The 21605-nt window shown below is 37.7% G+C and overlaps 1 protein-coding gene across 3 annotated transcripts; it reads right to left on the bottom strand.

Moving 5' to 3' along the window:
* Positions 1 to 6866: 6866 nt before the first annotated feature.
* On the bottom strand, positions 6867 to 11539 carry LOC135636273 (protein indeterminate-domain 4, chloroplastic-like). Of its 3 annotated transcripts, none has more exons than XM_065147916.1 (4): positions 11375 to 11539; positions 10750 to 11275; positions 9753 to 10149; positions 6867 to 8441 (listed from the first exon to the last, which is right to left on the bottom strand). In XM_065147916.1, the coding sequence occupies exons 2-4, from the start codon at positions 10895 to 10897 to the stop codon at positions 7205 to 7207; spliced, it is 1782 nt and encodes a 593-aa protein (XP_065003988.1). In that variant the 5' UTR covers positions 10898 to 11275; positions 11375 to 11539; the 3' UTR covers positions 6867 to 7204. The 3 variants fall into 3 exon arrangements, with proteins under 3 accessions (XP_065003988.1, XP_065003987.1, XP_065003989.1); XM_065147915.1 differs by having other exon boundaries at positions 10750 to 11243; XM_065147917.1 differs by having other exon boundaries at positions 10750 to 11215.
* Between the last annotated feature and the right edge of the window lie 10066 nt (positions 11540 to 21605).

Here is a 21605-nt window from a genome sequence, read left to right as displayed (position 1 = left end):
TGATCTTTGAAAAGAATATATTTGTTATATTACATGATAGGTTCAACAATCATCTTTAGTAGAATTAAAAAAAAAAATTGCTTCTCAGGAATCCTTAGCTCATCAAATAGTAGAAGTTTTTACTTTACGAGAGATATAAATGTACTTTTTATAAATAAAAAATAATAATGATAAAAAAATAATAATAATACTTAGCAAGCCAAAGCCAAAGTAATAGGTGGGGGCAAGTTGACCATATCAAAAAAATTTATTGTGTTACGATTATATGAGAAAATATTATAAATAAAAATAATTGTTCCAATGTTACTAAGAAAAATTCGAGCAAATTTTTATGACTGAAACTACTGAAACCATAACATCCATCAACTTGAAACATTACTAGATAATTAATTTAAAATATGGTCACATGATGGTATCAAATTTATCAATCTTCATTAATATAAAGGTGATGATGTAATTAGCATGATAAATAATATTATTCACCAAGTGAAGAAGGAAGGCACCATAATTTCAAACAAAGATAATGATATTATTACATCGAAGATTGTGTAACATGTTTTAGGTTCGGAGAAAAAAATCTTTTCTATTGTAAATATAATCGATGTTGAAAACTATATACTTCTTTTATCCTAATAAAATCAAGTATCTAGATAACATAAAAAAATTAAATACAAATGTAGTACATATTGATAAAAAGATCAAAGATTTATATATTTTCTCAGTATTTAACTCTTATACAAATGATGGTGCATCAATCTGACACGCTAGACTTGTCATATAAATTTTCTCTTCCTAATCTTACTACTTTTAGTAGTAATAAAGTTTAAGGAGGTTATTAATATGGCAAAGCATACAAATAACCTTATGATAGATCACTTTCAAGGTATAAATTTCTCTTGGAGGTTATTATTATGGCAAAGCATACAAATAACCTTATGATATATCACTTTCAAGGTATAAATTTCTCTTGGAGCTTATTCGTAATGATCTAATGGATCATACTCAAAGTGCATCTTATTCATGTTCTATTTATATATTTTCTTTATTAATGATTTTATAAATTTTACTTAGGTCATGAAGAAAAAATCAAAGGTCTTTTTATAATTTTAAAAGTTTAGGTTAATAGTTGAAAGTGTTCTTGGAACAAAAATTAAAAGGTTACTCATCGATAAAAGTTACAACGAGAACCCACGTGTAAATATACCATAATAAAATGAAGTGGTAGAATAAAAGATTTGATATCTTGTGGAGACTTATAATTGGTTTCATACAAAAAAATTTACCTAAAGCGTTATGGGTAGAAAGTATGATATGCACAACCTATGTTATTAATCGAATTCCTTTTACTCTAATCAATATGATAAAAGTCGATTGTAAGATTATTTAAGATTAAGCATAGTTTACGTCTAAACGCAGTTTGCGTCTAAATGCAGTTTGCGTCTAAACGTAGTTTTATGTCTAAACGCAGTTATACGTTTAAACGCAGTTTGCGTCTAAACGCAGTTTTACGTCTAAATGTAGTTTACGCAGTTTTATGTCTAAACGTAGTTTACGTCTAAACGCAGTTTGCGTCTAAACGCAGTTTGCGCAGTTTACGTCTAAACACAGTTTTACGTCTAAACGTAGTTTCAGAAAGATATGAACTTAGAAACTCGTTCGTAAAAGCGCAGAAGACAGTTTGTAGTTATAAATGGAATCAAAACATAAACATAAACTGCAATGTAATGATCGTATGAAAACACCGATTTACGTCTAAATGCAGATTCAGAAAGATCAGAACTTAGAAACTCGTTCATAAAAGCACAGAGGGCAGTAGCTATGTAGGAGGTTTGCAGTAATGATAAAGTGCTCAAAGTAAAAGCAAACCAGAGATTTAGAGTGGTTCGGTCAGTCTTGACCTACTCCACTTTTGGCTTCCTCCACCGACGAGGTCACCGACGTCAACTAGAGGCCTTCCTTCAATAGGCGAAGGCCAACTGCCCTTTTACAGTTTCACTCCTTTTGACGGGCTCAGGAGACAACCCTTACAGAACCTTTCTCTCCTCTCTTTACAACTCAAAACTTGAAGAACAGAGGGAGAACTTTTGGGCTTTTACAACAATTTTGAGCTCGAGAATCACAGAAAAGATCAATATTTCGGTGTAGGTCTATATACTTTCTGTGCTGAATGGGTGGGGTATTTATAGGCCCCAACCCAGTTCAAATTTGGAGCTCAAAACGATCAAATCCCGGAATTCCGGGATGAGGCGGTTGCACCTCTTGATTGGAGAGGTTGCACCGCCTGGCAGAGCTCGGAGACTGAGCCCAGGCGATTGCACCTCTCTGTCAAGGGCGGTTGCACCGCCTGAGTCTGGCTTGGAGACTAAGCCCCAAGCTGTGCCACCTCCTGACAGAGGCGATTGCACCTCTCCTGCCATAGCTCAAAGACCGAGCTCAGGCGGTGCTACCTCTGTCAGGGGAAGTTGCACCGCCCAGTCTCGCTCGGAGACTGAGCCCAGGCGGTGCCACCTCCTGGCTGGGGCGGTTGCACCGCCCAATCTCCCTAGGAGACTTAGCCCAGGTGGTGCTACCTCCTGGCTTGGGCGGTTGCACCTCCTGGTGCAATCAGGGTCCGAATGGGTAGCTCCATTCGGCCCAATTTTGGTTTTTCAGGGGCCCAAATGCCCCAAGATTAAGCTAATGGGATCACCTCCCATTTCCAACTTAATCAACGTGCTAACTACGATTAATTCTAAGACAATTTCTGCAGCTTTGCTTCGGTGCGTCAATCACTTCTTCTGGCGAGTTTTCGGCAAACTTCCGTCGATCATCCGATGAACCCTCAGTGATGCTCCTGCGGACTTCCGGCAAACTCCTGGACTTTGCGACGATCCACTTGGCAAGTTCCGACGAGCTTCGCTTGGCAAGCTCCTGGACTTCTCGGATCTATTCCCGCAGAACCTCCGACGACTATCCGAACTTCCGTCGAACTCTCGAACTCCCAACGTGATCATTGACTTGACTCTGGCGCAACTCCTGCTACTTTTGTTTCTTCCATCGTAGTTAATCTTGCACACTTAAAACAAAACTTCGATCGAGACAATTAATCCTAAGCAATTAACCAAGTTGTCCGACATGTCATTGGTCCCTCGACGCTTCGTCCGATTCTTCAGCGCATCGTCCTCTCCTGCAGCCTATTACCCAATCGGCCAGTTGACTCCGCAACTCCGATATCCTTGGCACAATACCCGCTCTTCTTGGCCCGATGCCTAAGTCCACTACCCAAAGACTTCTGTCGATACGTTGACCGATCCACCGGCCCGACGTCCAATCTTCTGACATGTTCATCTGGCACAACATGATTTTTCTGCTTTAATTGTCTCATCCTAATCGAAGCATCCTACGTCACTCAAAACGCAGATTAAATCATAGACATATATCAAGTGGTTTCATCATCAAAATATGAGATTCAACAAAATTTTCACCTGAGCTCATGCTTGGTAAAAAACTAAATGTTAAACATTTTAGAGTATTTGGTCCTCCGTGCTATGTTCACATATCAGACTCTCAGAGAAACAATCTTGATGCTAAGGCTAATAAATATATATTTATTGGTAATAATGAAAGGAAAAAAATGTTGAAAATACATGGATCCATAAACACATAGGTATGTGATATCTCGAGTTGTTGTGTTTGAGAAAATTTTCTCTTATTAACCTCTACATGTAATTTCTTTTAAAAATATCAATCACAATAATGAAAGTGATATATGTTCAAAACATGTGGTTGAGTTTTCTTTATTATCTAGTGCTCTTATAGATTTTGACTCATTTTCATTATCTGTATCTACTTCTATTATTTTTTCATCACCAACTATAGAGTAAAATGATAAGAGTTATGATGTTCATAAAAAGAAAATTTCAACATTGAGAAGATAAAAAAACAACAATTATCAAACTAGCATGTTATAGAGATAGAGACAATATAAGTATGTCATGCTTTTTTCTTGAATCAATTAGTGATCCTATGCCTGCTTGTTTTGATGAAGTCAAAGGCATTAAGGAGTGAGAAGATGCTATGAATGAAAAAATAAAGACTCTTCATAAAAATGAATATTGAGATATTATGTGAAGTCCTACAAATATAGATTTAATTACATGTAAATGGGTCTATAAGGTGAAACATAAGTTAGATAGAAGTATAGATTGCTATAAGGTAAGACTTGTTGTAAGAACATTTTCTCAAAAATATAAAGAATATTATGAGAAAACTTTTAGTTATGTAACAATGATGACATCTATCAGGATGGTAATTGCTCTAGCAGCTAAGTTTAGAAGGAAGCTTTGGCAATTAATTGTGAAAAATATTTTCCTATATTGTTAAATTAACAAAAACATTTATATCAAACAACTATCGAGATATATTTTTATTTTCAAACCAAATTATGTTTGCAAGCTCAAGAAGACTCTCTATGAGTTAAAAGCAAATTCCTAGAGCATGATACGAAGAAATTTCTCAATACTTATATTTTTGTGGTTATTAATCTTCTTATTCAAATCTTAACTTATTTATTAAAAAGCAAGGAAACCTACATCTTATCGTTCATCTATACGTGGATAATATGATTATCACCTCTATATTTTTGTGGTAATAATGAAATAGATATTTCAAAGCTTCATAATAATCTTTCCCTCTGGTTTGAAATGAAAATCTTAGAGATTCTTCCTAGTATAGAGGTGATGAATACAAAAGAATATATATTTATCCCTCAAACAAATTATGTAAATTTTTTTTTGAAAGATTTAGAATTACCAAAAGTAAAAAGGTTTCTACTCCACTTAATGCAAATATAAAGCTTAGTTGTAAAGATGGTAAGGTTTTTCTGACCCTCGATTTTTTATTTTATTTTATTTATAATCTTATCTATTTAACAATTATAAGATCATATATTATATTTTCAATTGGTTTTGTAAGTTATCTTGTGCAATCTCTAAGGAAGCCACATCTTGATACAATAAAGAGAATTTTAAAATATACGAATTCTACCATTAATTTGAGATTATTCTATAAGAAGGGCATACATATTGAATTATATGGTTATGCATATGACTATATCTTTTTATATGGTTCTGCTTATATCTCATGGTGTAGTAAAAGATAATAATCGATCTCTTTTTCTACAATCAAAGCATAATGCAAAACTTCTTTATTTGTTGCTCAACCGTATACGATTAAGGTGTTTAATCAAGGATGTTTGTCATCAAATTAATAAATTAACTATTTTGTAGTGTGACAATCAAGGTGTCTTGAAGTTGACTACAAATCTAATTTATCATATAAGAACTAAGTATATTGAAATTGAATATCATTTTATCCAAAAAAAAAAAAAAAGGTGTCCTAAATGAGTCTGATCATATCAAGAGCAAAGATAATAAATATTACAAACATCTTTACCAAATCGCTCTCCAAATGATCATTTGAAGATCTTCTAACCAAATCGTGACTTATCTCCAAAAGTATATATATAGTATTACAAACGTCTTTACCAAATCGCTCTCCAAATGATCATTTGAAGATCTTCGTAATCGCGGAACTAACGTTGCTTTACCCTAAAAATGAGCCGGGTTCATCTTGGACCTTTAGGCCGATTCGGTCCGGCCCGTTTGGGCCGGAAATCGTGGCCCGGCTAAATACTAGTCAGAATATTCAGTAAATTTTGGAAGAGGTAAAAAGAATTCCACCAAGTCATAATATTCCAACTCTTTATCGTCAAACTACATGAATCTTTCTGTCTCTGTACAGGTAATCTTAATCATTTCACTCCGTCTAACTTTAACATCTGTTGTTCATCATGATATAACAATTGCTTTGGTGATACACACACATGAACATTGAAATTGATCAACCAAAAGAATTTTGTTATAGAGCAACAATAATTTAATCACAGTATTCCCGATATATTCTTTCTCAGTAAGAGTTTTCCTAACGATATAGTGGGAGTACGCCAAATATTGATTCGATAATTCGTCTCTCTCCTCCTAATATAAGTAGAACATAAGTCACATGTTGTATCTTTTGTGGTGCCTCTGCGAATGTGAGATGATGTATCAGCAAAGTGTGGAAAAGGACAAATACCATCCAAAAAGATAAATCTAGCTATTGTTTTCCGGAGCAAACAAGTACTATGGTAAGCAGCAGAGGACGCAGCCCTGGATATCTATCAAAGACCTATTGCTGTGATGCCGGCTACATGAAACATTTACGGAATTTGACTGCAGTGCAACATCTACTGTCCATCATGTGAACTTATAGAGGTACTGCATGTTCTTCGTGGTTAGACAACGTCTTAAACCTTCAAAAGAGAGCATCAGTCATGCAGCACTATGCATGATGGAGAAATGGAGGTAGAACAATGACGATCTCGGAAAATTTTCAAGAGAGAGGTGATAGAATTGAGGGAACGAAGGAGAAAGAAACATAGCAGGGTAGTGAGTTTGGCTTGGGTAAGTGGTCAAAGTGACAGTGCCAGTGCATGATTCAACAAGTGGGGTCTCGGAATCAAGCAGGTTTCATCAGTACGTCCAAATCCGATGATAGCTCACAATGGAATCTAAGAGTAGAAAACTTAATGACATTCCCGGCACGCTGAAAGAAAGATTTACCAAACCCTTGTCTCCTTTTTCTTGTTCTCTCTCTCTCTCTCTCCTCCTCCCACTGTGCAACGCGGTACGTGCATGCAGAGAGGACACGGGGAACGACAAGGAAACACTAAAACAGATGCCCACTGTGCGAAGAGCAGGCCAGAAACAAGTGTACGTCACTGCTCTCTGAACACCAAGATGCGTATCTACTACAGATGACAAGAAGATTTACTCGCTTCATGCCTCTTTCTCAGCAACAGCCAAAGCCAACTACCAGAGGAACTTAAATAGAAAGGAGGTGTTCACTACAAGAGAAAAATGCAAGAGATATGGCACACCACAAGTTAGAAAGGAAAGAAAGTTTTCCCGCAACGCATGAGAAGTCTAGTGCTATGAAGTAAAGAGACCAGAGACATGCAACGAGGTTTGACATATCCTATCATGCTAATAAAACTTCAACATAGAATAACTCACATCTGTATTTGCACATTGTTCATCATGTTGAGTCACCTACCTACTCATTAACTTGTGCTTCTCTTCTCTTTCCTTTCGTATCTTTCCTTTTGTTTTTGTTGCCTTCCTCTCTACTGCAAGCTCCCACCGGCGAAGTATCGGCTCGAGGATCCCGACCTCATATCGGGATCCAAGGGGCTCATATCAATGCCGTGATGTTGCTCTCTCTGAGAGATCCCGGGCCCCATGCTCCTCACCATGCTACCAACCCCGAGGAAGTCCCTGGTGAGCCCGTCGGAGCCTCCAAGGTTTCCGGTGCTCGAGAGATTATACTTACCCTCGTTCATGTTACGCATGTTTCCATTGAATCTGCCAAACCCTGTGTTCTCTTGTCCATGGCGCCCCCCGGCGGTGGTGCAACTGCCCTCGAATGCTGCCATCCCCGTGGAGCTTCCAAATAGGCCATTCATGCCTCCACTGGCAAGTGAGTTCATTAGGTGCTGAATCTGAGTCTCGTTTTCCATTGGAGATCGAAATCCATCTCCAACACTGCTATGGCTGCCGCTAAAGCTGGCACTGTAGTTCGCTGTCTTACCCGGAGACGCAGAGCTACCGAAGCCTCCAAGTAAAGAAGAACCCCCGCTGGATGTTGCACCGATTTGAGCTGCCTTTTGGAGCAACGCTGTGGCTGACAGCTGCTGGGGGAGCATCACTGGTTCATTCTTAATCAAGGTGCTGTAGCGAGAAGCTATTCCTCCAGCCATGTGTTCGTCCACAAGGTTTCCGGCAAAGAGCGTCGATTGCTCAGTGCTTCTATTGGAATCATAAATTTGATCCCCGGGCATCGGCTGGACGTTCTTATTCATGGCGTTGCTGCATGTGTTGCTGTCGTTGGAGAAGAAGCCCAGGTTGAAGAGACCGGCAGCTGCTGCAGCAGAGGACGAGGAAGAGCCAGTGGTATTGCCTTGCAGGTCAGGAAGTTGCATTAGACCGTGGAAGTTCTTACTCTGAAGCAAGGAGTGGTGCGACGGGGTGTCCCCATTGATGCCTTTGTCGGAGCCGCCGCCGCCGAGGTAGAACGGGGAGGAGTAAGGAGGGGGCTGAGGTGCGCCGAAGGACAAAGGTTTGGATGGAGCGATAAGGTGTTCGAATTGAGACGAACCCGCTCGGCCGAGGTAAAGGAGGTCAGTGGAGGGGCGACTTTGGTCATGCAACGACGTGATCTGTGGACTCACTTGAGCTGATCCCAAAACCATGTTGCTGTTTCCATACAAGTGGCCGCCGAGAGTGTTCAGGGCGGTCGGAAGCCTCGCACCCTCCTGCACTAGGGCGTCACAGAAGGCTCGGTGGGTGATGAAACTGTCACGCCTGCTCAAGTGAGAAGAACAGATTAATGAAGGATGCTGATTACTTTTAGCTCATTTCCTACAAGAATTTACTAAGATTTGCATGTCCTAGTCAACATAAATGTTTACTTAGAGCAAGAAAATGCCTACAGAGTGTTCTTGGCTAATCGAAACAAGATTTTCACATGATTTCATGGCCTCAGTTTTATGTGTCCCAACTAATGAATACTCTTCAAAGATCGTATTCAACTTCAAGAGAAAGAATAGATATGACACAAGGCGGCCAAATTACTGGAGAAGCCAAGTTGCAGAACCAACCCATTGACTCTCCATAGAGAGATCTCAAAAGGGAAGAGAAGAAAGCACCCCTCTTGGACTTGAGTTAATGCAACGAGAGAGAGAGGAATTGTTTTGCAAGGAACTCGACATGACCCCTATGAACTCTTCTTGTGTCAAAACCACGAAAGCCACGCCCACAAATCTGGAACTCCCCACTAAGCCGCCCAACCAGCCTCTTAATCACCCCAGATGTGGTAGACAAACAAATTACAATCAATGAACCCCTGGTTGCAATCCCATCTGCTCTTCAACCCATTTAAAGATTTCACTTAAATGAAGTCAAATGCAACTCCAACTTCCAATTAATGACCCGAGAGAGATGGGAGGAATTGTTGCTATGTTATCATGGAGAGCGACTAACTTTAATTCTTCCAAGTTTGAAGCCTTGCTAATATCACCCCTTGAAAAGATTTGAATTAAAAGACCTGCCCATATCTGGCCAAGTAGACTAGAGAACAAAACCTGCAAGCTGACAGTATGGCATCATGTGAATAGGAGAGAGAATAAAAGGAGAACAGAAGGGTGACATTGATTCCCAGCGAGAGGAAGAAAGTAGACCTTTTCCTGAGTTGAAACTCCATGACCTTTGCGGTACCATAGACCAATTCACGTGGGAGCAGGAGCAGCTTCTTACAGCCGTTTCCCATCACGAACCACACTCTCTCTCCCTCTCTCTCTCTCTCTCTCTCTCTCTCTTTCTCTTGCGAACCCAATTATAACCCTAAGGAACCCTAACATCTGTACAACAAAACAAAGCTCCCAACAGAAAGAAAGGGAAAGAAATGGGTGGAACAACAAAGAGCGCCCGCGGTCGTCACCAAAACCAAGATGACCTATCTGACACGTATCAAAATCAAGAACAGAAATCTATGATGATATAGTTTGAATGATGGCATGGTGATGAATCCATGCGACGCGTGATATCGTGGAAACGGATGTATTATCATTGAGATAAATGGATCTGATCTGATCTGATCCATTACCAGATACTAACCTCGAGAAGAGGGTGCCGCAGTCGCAGCGGTACTCCCGAGTGCCGCATATCTTGGAATGGGCCTTCAGGTCGGACTGGACGGCGTAGCGCTTGGAGCACTTGTCGCACTTCCACTTCTTCTCGCCATGCTTGCGGCAGAAGTGCTTCTTGACGCCGGTGAGGTCGCCGAGGGCGCGAGAGGGCTCGTGGTGGACGCACGTCGGCTCCGGGCACAGGTACACCCGGCGACGCACCTCCTTGGTGGTCTTCTGGCGGAGCTTCCACGGCAGGTTGTGGCCGCGGCGGTGCAGCTGCAGATTCTGCTCCCGCTGGAACCCCTTGTTGCAGACCTCGCAGATGAAGCGGTTGGTCGCCAGCAGCGTCCTCGGAGAGAGCGCGATAACATCCGCATCCGGATCTGCTAGAGCACGTGGATTTGGTCGTGGTTATGATTAATCAATCAGATGCATGTTGATAGAATAATGCATTACACATGCACAAGGTTTGATGAGGATCGAAGATCTACATAAATCTGAAGACACAATTACTGTTCAAAGAGGAGGAAACCAATGTTACGGATACAAGCGGAAGAGGAGGAGACCTTACAGAAAACAGCAGTTCGTGTGATTTTTGAGCTGATTACAGTAAAATCAGAAAACAAAACTAGAAGGAAGCCGAGATGAGAGGAGGAGAATTCATTTCATGCAGAGTACATCGGGTCGAAAATAGATGGAAACACATGTCTGAAGCCGAAGAACCCCCAATTTGGTGAGCATAATTGTGAAGAAGGAGATGTAAAGAAATAAGAAACATATATAGAGAAGAGTTGGAATCCCCAATTCACGGATCAAGCGAAAACCAGAATACTGAATTAGGGTTTCCAAGAATTTCTTTGACCGGATGAAATTTTTAGGATCCACAAGGCATCCGAAGCACAAAATTGGGAGGGGTTGGCTCATCCGCCTTTGTGAATCACATATCATGCATGATTTGTGTAACAAGCATGTTGGGTACTTGCATGGATTTCCGGGAAGACTCCGCCTCTTCTTCACCGGCGCTGCGGCTTGTGGTGGCGGTGCTGAAGAGGACTGTTGTTGCATCACCTGGGTGTGATGCTCGTCCTCTCTGACTCCAAAGAAGGGCGACGACGAAGAAGCTGATGCCATCTCAACTCATAAAACAAGCTAAAATAACAACAATTATATCACCAGCAGCAACACCCCCCCTTTTTACTTGCTGTTGATGGTGCTCTTCCTCTTGTTTCTTCTTGCTCACCTCATGCCTTTGGTTTGGCTTCTGCCAATTTTAGCGGATAGTCCAACTACGACCAAAACAAAAGTTCCCACTACCCAACATGCAACCATGCCCTCTCCCCCCCTCCTCTCGATCTCTGGGAGAAGAAAAGAACCAAAATCGGAAGACAAGGATATCGATCTGAAGCACCCAGCAGACAGACCTCAAGAAAACCCTCCGAATCTCTCTTGCTGGATTATCACAAAAGAACAAGGAGAGCTGGAAATCAGAACAAACAGTTGCGCTCAGTACTGGTAGAGAGGGAAGGAACAAATAAAGTTAGGGTGTCACAACAAAAGAGGTGAAGAAAGAAAAAAGAAAAGGAGAAGAAGTGTCTCCAAATCAAATACCTTCTATTACTCCTCTACATACTGTCAGCTGCGTACAGAAGGGTGGAGGCTAACGGTGGTGGTGGTTGTGCCATATCTTTCACTTCCTTGTCATGCTTTTCCTTCTCCCTTCTTCCACACTGCTGAGGTTTCCTATCCTCTTCCCTCTTTTATTTCCTCGATCCTTTGCACCACAGAAAACGAATGCCTACAAAATGTTTAAATTCCAGAGAGAGAGAGAGAGAGAGAGAGGGGTTGATGAGTGTTGTACAGCGGATAGGGGTCCAACGCAGGCAAAGCTTGTCCTTACGTGGGCACAAGGAATCGGTCCACCGACTGCAGTTCGTAGGCCATTCCTTTCACCCATTTTGGGACCAAGACATACCCTAATCACCAATTTCACACATATATGTATTTACATATATTATTATTACCGAGAAAAATAATGTCAAGCACACATGAACAATAATTATCCTTACAAGCTTAGCTACTGCATTAATTCTTTGGTGCAGATATATCCATGGACTACTCGGATGGATTTGAAGTTACAACCTCAGTGTACATGTGATAAATAGTCAATCATAAGATCTACATAATTCTCTCTCACAGAATATGTCTCAATCATATAGAATCTTCTTTTGCTCAAATCTCTCCTATGACTTGAACCTGGAAAATGACTGAGAGGCCTTACAACATGGTGCTTAGCCTTGCTAGCAATATACAAAACGATGCAAGACTTGTTGATTCTTCGCTTGCTGAGTAGAGAATAAATAAATAAATAAATAAAAATAAAAATAATATATACACATACAAGGACAACATTTCTACTACCACCACATGAAACATGGGTCTCCTTGACAGATGTCACGAAAAAAATAAATATATTATTTCAAGATGGAATTAAGTTTCTGATTGTGGGGTAAAAAAAAAAGGCCATGGATAAAAGATCTGATTAAAAAATCCAGAAGCTCTACAATACATAATGTAACATTAATAAACTAAGAAATAACAGACCAATAATGTCCAAAGACTGAATGGATTGTGAATCATAGCATAATCCAGATTTTGCAGAAAAAAATGCACTGAGTTTTGTGTTTGAGGTTCAAATGGAGGGATGCAAAACATCTAGAAAAATTAATCATCTTGATAAACAGAATATTGTATAAATTTTCTTTTTGTCATTTTAATCTGTCTTAATGCACAACTTATTGGAAAAAAAAATTAGCTAATTTATTGAAATTATTTTTTTTATTTTTTTAACTGCGAGGTCGACTATAGGGAAAATTTTATAGAATATTATTTATTCTTCCAAACATACTCCTGGATTATACCCTGCAAATCTTAGTGACTCCAATTTACTCACATGATGGATTCATTAGGCTGGATTTATATTAGGATGTAATATTTGGACTTTAAGAGGAGCTTCATCATGACTTGATAAATTCATCTGAGAATGCTATATATAATCTGGATTGGTATGACATTAATTTTCATTAGGAAGTTTTCACTTATTGCATGTAAATGAAAGATTAATGGAGTTGTTGAAACCAAAACAAGGATAAACGAAGTTACATTGGATCTCTCTCTCTCTCTCTCTCTCTCTCTTTGATGTAGATAGGAATTCCTACTCAAATTTTGATAGCATTCCTCAGGAATTATTCTTTAGTCCCACTTGTCATTTAGTAGATGTATGATAGGAGATAGTTGGGACCTACTGATGACAGTGTGATCCAAGCCAACACCAGCCCAAAAAATCAGCAATGCCGGAGATTTGGTGAAGTCAAGTAAATGAAGTCAAACTCGGCCGTCAAGAAACCCTAATTTAACGTTGTAGCCGACTAGGATTTGGACTCTATCACCCTATAATTACTTAGAATATGGTCTAGTATATACGTTCCAAGTTAAACCTATTAGGCAGGAGGAATTCCGTGCAAAAGGCATTTTGTCCATTAGTATGGCATGGAGAAACATAAGTCGAGCAAAAAAAGATTAATCCACAAGACATTCATTCCAACAAAGAATTCGTAGCGACTACGTGACGAATCTGTTTCCACAGTTCACATGTATAAAGTGTCATTCTCTTGTAGTTTAGTGGGACAAGGTTTTGACATGGCAACAGTACTTCAATATCCAACTCACTAGCCCTAAGATTCCCTGTTTGGTTGTCTTCTTGGTGGCATAGGTTGGATACAAAACAGGTCGTCTACGAGTAGACACCTTTTCTTTTGAGCCGTTCTACACCTAACAATTTTCAGATGATTGAAACTAATAAACCGGTGTCCTACGTATCTTCCCATTTTTCTTTAGTGGAAGATATCGTTACAATATTAGTTTTTCATGCGTAAAAGATGGATCTCTCGAAAGTCTATCATTATAATTTTTTTTAGAGAAAGAGAAGAGGAAAATGAGTTTTCTATCTTGATATGAAGAATATTATCGATCAATCATTATTCCACGTGTAACCTCCGTATGATGTTTAGGCTTGAAGAAGGAGATAGAAATCGTCCATAATCGGTTTATCTATATGGACAAGGGTCCGAGGCAAATAATTACAAGTTGTCTTCGTTGCTATTGTTAGAGATGATTAAGGGTTGTCTTCCTACAGAATATTCTACAAAATATTTTGTCTCTCTACGATTAAGTATAAAAATTTATTTTTAGCATAGTTGCATGGGGTCATTATTTTTCATCGTTGATCATCACACTTATCTTTCTCGAGTTATTAACTTGAGTATCGGAGGGATTAGATTAGAAAACATCTTATAATCATGATATTTATATATATATATATGATATATGGGGAGGTCAGTATTTTCATCTCGGAGACATCTCGGATAACCTTGCATATACGGATTTGAACCATATCAGACTGAGTAGAACATCGACGATATTTTTTCATAATATATCTAAAGAGATTTTGTTTTATCTTTTTATTATATGATGTAATTTAATATATGATCGGATCATAACACCACATTCGATTCTTTGAAGAGATAGAATTAAGTGCATACATCAGAGTCGATAAGATCTTTAAGCGAATTCTTCTGGCCGATATCTATTGGCTATACTATTATCAACCGAATACAATGCATCACATGATCTCTTTGGAAAGCCTAGGCAGCCACATTGCGTGTAAGGTTTTTGTATGACCGATCCTAGTTTGCAAGATCAGTTCAAGGGAGAACAAAAAACGCACTCGACAAGTCCTTGATGGGGACTTCGATTAAACTAATTATGATGTTAATCACCTTTTCTTTGATCAGTTAATTAACTATCTTCAGCAATTAACTTCGACAAAATGCAGTTCTTAACAGTATTGATCATGTCAATTGCGTTGATCTTGTTGACTGTTGTACAAAATCTTCAAGGCGAGTACATGCATTATTATCAGAAACCTAAGCATGTGTTCCATTTATCCTCAGCCGAAAGATAAGCACGGCCAGGTCAGGCAAGAGTACATTTTCCTGTTCCAACTAGGCTGTTTGCTCAACGCTGCTATCTCTTCTCTCACAGTCACTGTGATCGACAACCTTTACAGCAGTGAAGCCCTGTCACTGTTCAGAACAAAATCACTGCTACCCAGTTCTGTAGGACGTATCGGTAATTGCATTTTGCATGAGGAGTGTACCATGAGAGAGGAAATGATTGGTAAGATTGCACATGCTGTCACCACGGAACGTCTCTTTCTCTGTGTTGGCAGCGGGAACATCATCAGAGCACAGAATGCGAGGCTCTACTCTGAGTGGTCCTACTGCACCTTTTTCCTCTCACCATTGGAGATGTGCCTCCCGAGGAATGGGTAGATTTAGGCGTCTGCTGTAGATTTGTTAGGGGTAAGAAACAGTCCCTCCTTTTCGTCTTCTACCAAATGTTTCTCTTTATCTGGAAACTCATCTCATAAAACGAATTACAATGTTTCGATAATTGTCTCGTTTATTATTATGATTATTTTTTTGGTGAGTTGGTGATGGTGCAGTAGCATTTGTGGTTCTCACATGCACTGACGTGGTACTCGGTGATCTACTAAAATTTGAGATATTATATTTGCTTGACAAGTAATGGTGTTGCATAAGTGTCACGTTAAATCACTGTGTATGCATGATACGATTTCATGTAAGAAATTAACGAGCTCATCGGGATCCGGTTTCGATGACACAACCCAGTCAACTGTGAGAGCGTGCAAACTCGTAGGTAGGTAGCTGACTCTTAGTCAAACTCGGTGACAAAGACTTGAGTTAGAAGTTTGGTGTGGGAGACCAAGACCCGGAAACTCAGCAGTAATTTGTGTGGGGCGACAGAGTGATCTGATGCATTTCTTATGCTGTAAATGGAACAGATCTTTAGCTTTACACCAACCATTGGATGAGGAAACATTTGGTCGATCTATGATGTGTAGACGACGAAGAAGTCAAAGGGGGAAGAACTGTCTTGGAAATATTAGCAGACACGTACAGCTAATCCTTGTGCATGCTTTAGGGAATCAGTGCTGCTCCCATCGTGAGGAATGTGAAGTCAAGGCCACGCGTACTGGCTGAGCGTATTACACAAAGTAGAAGGTCTGAGACGCAGCACCAAAGATCCTGGGAAGAGGGAGACTCTTCCACGCCCACATAGTGCTGCTGTCCTTCGTCGATGCGTTGCATGCAAGCATGAATGCTCTCTCCGGGGTTGCTCCGAGAATGGTTTCGAAGGCTTTGTCAATGCATCTTTCCTTCCTGATGATGATGATGGATTTGTTCTTCATTGATTAGTAAAAGGATCTATTGCTGGCGTGTAAATTGCATATAGAATTGGGTTGGACAAAAGTCAATTCACGAACTCCCAAGTTCTGAGTGGATTTTTCGATTCTGTATCCAACGAAACATTGAGTTGCTGATAGCTACAGTTCCAAGTACATGAAGGATGAGGGAAAGGGATTTCTGCTGCCTTGGGTTGTGGGGATGCAGCAAACCTTGTTTTCGTAGATGTAAAAGGAGCCATTACTACCTAATCCAACTGCTAAAGCTCAACTTAGTTCACTAATAATATAGTCATTATGATTGCAAAACAATGACAGCAATTGAAAACCTGACATTTTGCAGAAACATATAACCAATTGGATTAAAAGATCCATCTGATATTATCAAGCATGTTGTTCATACAATTCATTTCCTCTGATTCAAACCAAAAAATTAGGATTTTATTAAGCTTAAATAAACCTCACCAGTAGCAAATTAAACTAAACTATTGGACTGTCAGTATATAGATAGATATCATGTCTGTCATAGTTTATCCTTTAAAATTGTTTTAGTTGGATAAAACATCAAATATTTTGGTACAAGCTGCAAAGCATACATTTACTGAAACAACAAGTATCACTGCATGTGTGACGAAAGAAATGGCAGGAACTCACAGATGGGAGGATAAATGAATCGTTCAGAACAGTATAGCTAAAAAGCTTCCGGTGCTGCTTAGAAATCAGATGAGGAACGGCAAGGGAAATGTGCTCAGACAAAAGACGAGAGTTCACGGGTCTGCAATCGACTTGCGGTGTGGCCTACAGCAGTACAGTTTGCGCTGAGGAAAGATTCCCACAATTAAGTGTGAGAGTGACTTCAAGTATAGAATAGCATGGGGGCATGCATGCATGTACCTTATTGTTCGATAGGACCCTTTGATATCTGTGCTTCCAGAAACACAAATCATTCATCAATTACAGATTTAATTATGCTAACAGCTTCTTTTCATCAACCTTTCTCTACAGTCTATCTTTACATTTTTCTGCGCATCCAAAAAGTATTTGTTGATGCTTGTGCATGAATCCATGGATCCCAACAGCTGCTCTCGTACCTTTTCTTTGCAATGAACATCAACATTTGGTTATGCTCTTTCCCAATTAATTTTGCCTACATCATCAACACATCTGCCGATTGCTAGACCTGACTGTGAACGGTAGGTGGACTCATCAGCATCAGATCGACTATAATTCATTTTGATTTATTGCCCACTTCATGTAGAATATGTCTAGTGGACTTTAAGATGGACATGTTCTATTCCGATTCAATGTATGCATGAGATTAACCCGGACTAGAGAAGTCCTTTTGGATCGATCTCAATGAGCCAAAATTTCTAACATGGTCTCCTAAGATTGATATATGTAGCATGCTTGAAGTGGTAACTCTATAAGAGAATCATCAGAATTCATTAAGCCAGAAAATCAATTCAATGATAATTGAATTGATTTCTTGCAAGAAAAGTTAGACATGAATTCTATTTGGATACGCACGGTACACTTTTTCGATTAAATGATCAACGAGTATACGAATCCACACATTTATCTTCTTCCTTCATGACAAGTATGTAAGGATAGAGATGGTTTGGAAGCTTTAGGGTTGCCCTCATCAGTGCACGAGAGCTAGCCCTACGATCGTCTGGTTTCCTATATCGTTTTCTGCATGCCTTCATCCGGTTGTTCAATGTCACTTCGAAGAATAGATTCTTCTTCATGTTGTCACTGCCCTTTCTTCTCATCTGTCATACTTAGAGCAAGGCGTCAAAGAACACTGCTGGGGCGTGGAAAGTGTAGATCACATCTGGTCCCTGCAGTAGGGCCATGAAATAAACTGCAGCCAGTAGGGGCAAGTGACCAGATACCAACATGATAGGTCTTATCCATTATTATCATAACGTGCACGAGGATATAGATAAAACGAGAAAAATGCTGCCATTAATTCTTCGTACCGATCAATTATCAATGATCACTGTAGCATACTAACGTATCAGTTGGAGGGAGAGGAAAAGTTAAAACCAAAATTAAAAAAGAGAGATCAATAAATAAATAAATATATCAGGAAAAGTTAATAATTTTTTATTCTAAAAAATTGAGGTGTCAAGTTCCACCCAAAGGAAGTTTGTCCGATTCCAAAGATGTCTGAATCGAGAGCGATCCCGATCAATGCTCATATGATATTTAAGTTTCATTAAAATTTTGATATTTTGAACGAGTTCTTCTATAAAATTTAAAATGGACTATGGAGTGTCATCACTTTCAATATCCTCAATTGTTATAGGGCATGACTATGCGTTACTCGAGTCAATTTAGGATTGTGATATTGTGCAATGCGAGATTTAGGATGCACACTAATTCATCTAACTCAGTTGAGTTGTCGATGTGTCAGCCACGTGTTACCTATGTGATGCTAAGGTGTCAGCTAGGTTGTCGATGCCATATCACCATTCAAATACAATTCCTTTAATACACCCTCTCGTATAAATTTTAAAGAATTTATATTTTTCTCTCCATCATTTTTAAGAAACTATATATACAAAGCACCTTCTCTTTATACGTAGAAAGAAATACATAAGTACCCAAAATATTCATCATATATTTTTTTCTCTCGTAAAAACTAGAGATACATATGATATTTATAGAATAACCAAATCCTAATTTTTAGGATTTTTTTTCCAAAAGAACCAAAAATTAATTTATGAAAATTATATAATTTTTCTAGTGCTAAAATATTATGCTAAGTCAAAATTTTATGTTTTTGAAACGGTGCAAAAAAAATCATATGAATATTTCAATCTTGAAAAATTTTATAACTATCTTAACTTTTTATAAAAAAATATTCATACGACATTTTTATGCTAAAATATTATGTTAAATCAAAATTTTATATCTTTACAATGGTAAAAAAGAGAAAAACATATGAATTTCCACGAAGAAATATTCATATACCGATGTTATAATGTTGTGCTACGTTCATATTCACAATATTTTGCAAGTTCTACAGTATTATATTAATTTAAAATTCTATATTATATATATAATAAATAATAATAAGAAAATTCGTCTTCATTCTTTTTTGACTCGAGTAAATCCAGGTTAGGGTACGTTCAGAATCTAACGAGTTGAGAGGCAAGCATAGTCAAAAAAGTTCGCAATGAAGAAGACTAAACTTCTCCTCAAAATATCTTGTTCTTTCTGCCCTACCCTATAGCTTGTTTGGTGTAGCCTCCAACTCGTGAGACCGACCGAGAAAGTGATGGGTGTCTGGAATCCAATGCCTCTTCCAGTCTTTCATCGCATTCTGGCCATTGATGGAGTTCACATACTGTAACTCGACGCAGAAACGAGAGAGAGAGAGTCCCACATCCAGAGGTTGACCTCTCCACTCCGTTCCACAAAAAGTCAAAGCTAGGCGGCTCGAAATCATAAAGAAACAAAAGGTTGGAAGCTTTGCATTATTTGGCTTTATTATTCAAGTGAAAAGTCCAATCTGTATGAGATGGCCAATGTAGGACTCCTCTGCATCACAGTGCAAGGAAATACCAAAATTATACGTGTATATCTGATATCTCGAAGGTGTCACGCATGGCGATGTCTAATATTAACCGTTGTTCTCGGCTTCTCTGGGAGGGCCTGCCACCATGGAATGGGCTATTGGGCCTGTGAGCCCATGGGCTGAGGTCAGATGCTATTATTCATCCAAAAAACATACGGATTAATTAATTAATTACTGATGATATTATTAAAGAAATAAAAAAAAAAGAAAAATTATGTTTGATATTATTATTTTCGTACAATATTTTTTAAGAGTATTAATTACAAGGATACGTAAATCTTTTAGTAACCTAAGAAAAATGAACATGTTTTCTTTTTTGTGTGGAAAAAACTCTTGCTTTTTATCGGATTGTAATATCTCAATTATTAATTGAAAACCTAATTGTGAATATGAAAATTATGGGGATTAAATTGTAAAAAGGTCGAAGAAGAAGAAGAAGAAGAAAAGGACAGAGAGAAGAGGGAGGCATCGGTTGTGAGAATCGAAGAAGAATAGAGGTGAAAAGAAAGAAAGAAAGAAAGAAAGAAAGAAAGGGAAAAGAAGGAAAAGGCCAAAAAAGGAGAACAGAGAAGGAAAGAAGAAAGAAAGAGGCAATCGGAGAAGAAGAAAAGAGGAAAAGGAAGAAAGGAAGAAAAGAAGAGGGAGAAGAGGAAGGAAAGAGAAGAGGAGGAAAGGCCTCGGCTGTGGGGAAAGGAAAGTAAAAGGACAAAAAAGAATGAATGGGAAGAAAATAAACGGAAAATAAACGAAAAAAAAGGAAATTATTGATTATTTGATTAGATATCAAATGAATTTAGATCAAATTCATGAAAATTATATGAGATATGATTTTGATTTTTTTTATAATCAGATTTATGTTTTGGATTATAGATTGATGATTAATTAGATATTTATATCGTGAAAGAAGTAAGAAGGAGAAAAATGATTATATGAAAAGAATAAGGAATGAAAATATTAAAATATGTTATATTTGTAATCAAGGTAAGTAATTGATTGACTCCGTCTAATCTAAATATTAATATAGATGTTCGAAATTGATAAATATATATGATTTTATAAATTTTATTATTTAAAAAATATCAGAAAATAATTTAAATATTTATATTTAGAAAGCATATAATTTGATCTATTATTTATTATTTTATTATTATTTTTAAGTTATCTTATCAAAATATATATTATAATATTTTATCTAATATTATATTTAAATATAAAAAAAATAATTATTGTTTGTTTTAAATTATATATGATTGCATCATATTTTGAAATGATATGCAAAAGAAAGATATGTTAAAATTCATAGTTTTATAAGAAAGTTATGATATATTATTTTGAATAATATTACAGTTGTATGATTAGTAGGGAGTCCGAGGATTATATACTAAAACATATTTTAAAAACTATATTTTTGGGGTCTTGACGTAGGATGTGTTACCTATAACATGGTTCTGAGTCTTATAGGATATTATATGATCGTAACTATTAACCTATATTTATTATTAAAAATATTAGTTATCTTTATATTTATTTATGATAAGTTAATGGTAGTATTTGTATTTTAATATTTATGTTATGATATGTTACATTAGCTATATTTATAATTTGATTAGTAAAATATATTTTATTTTAAAATATATCTATGCATATTTCAAAAATATGTTTTGAATACATAAAAAATTTATTTATTTAAAAAATATTTATGATAAATTTTGTTAGTATTGAGATATGATTTGCTTATATGATTATCTCTAAATTTTTTAGAGTGGAAGTATGATGAAATCAGTATTTAATTGAATTATAGATTTATTATATTGAGACCATATTGTCCATTGGGATTTCTTTGTATATATATGTTACCTAAGGTGGAATGTTATAAGGAGTCAGTTGAATCTATTGATTATCCTATGAGTGAATTGAATTATATTATT

The sequence above is a fragment of the Musa acuminata genome, chromosome BXJ3-4, assembly GCF_036884655.1.
Source record: "Musa acuminata AAA Group cultivar baxijiao chromosome BXJ3-4, Cavendish_Baxijiao_AAA, whole genome shotgun sequence".
In the NCBI taxonomy this organism is placed as follows: domain Eukaryota; kingdom Viridiplantae; phylum Streptophyta; class Magnoliopsida; order Zingiberales; family Musaceae; genus Musa; species Musa acuminata.
The sequence above is the reverse complement of the archived record's forward strand: the minus strand, read 5'-3'. Positions and strand labels throughout refer to the sequence as shown.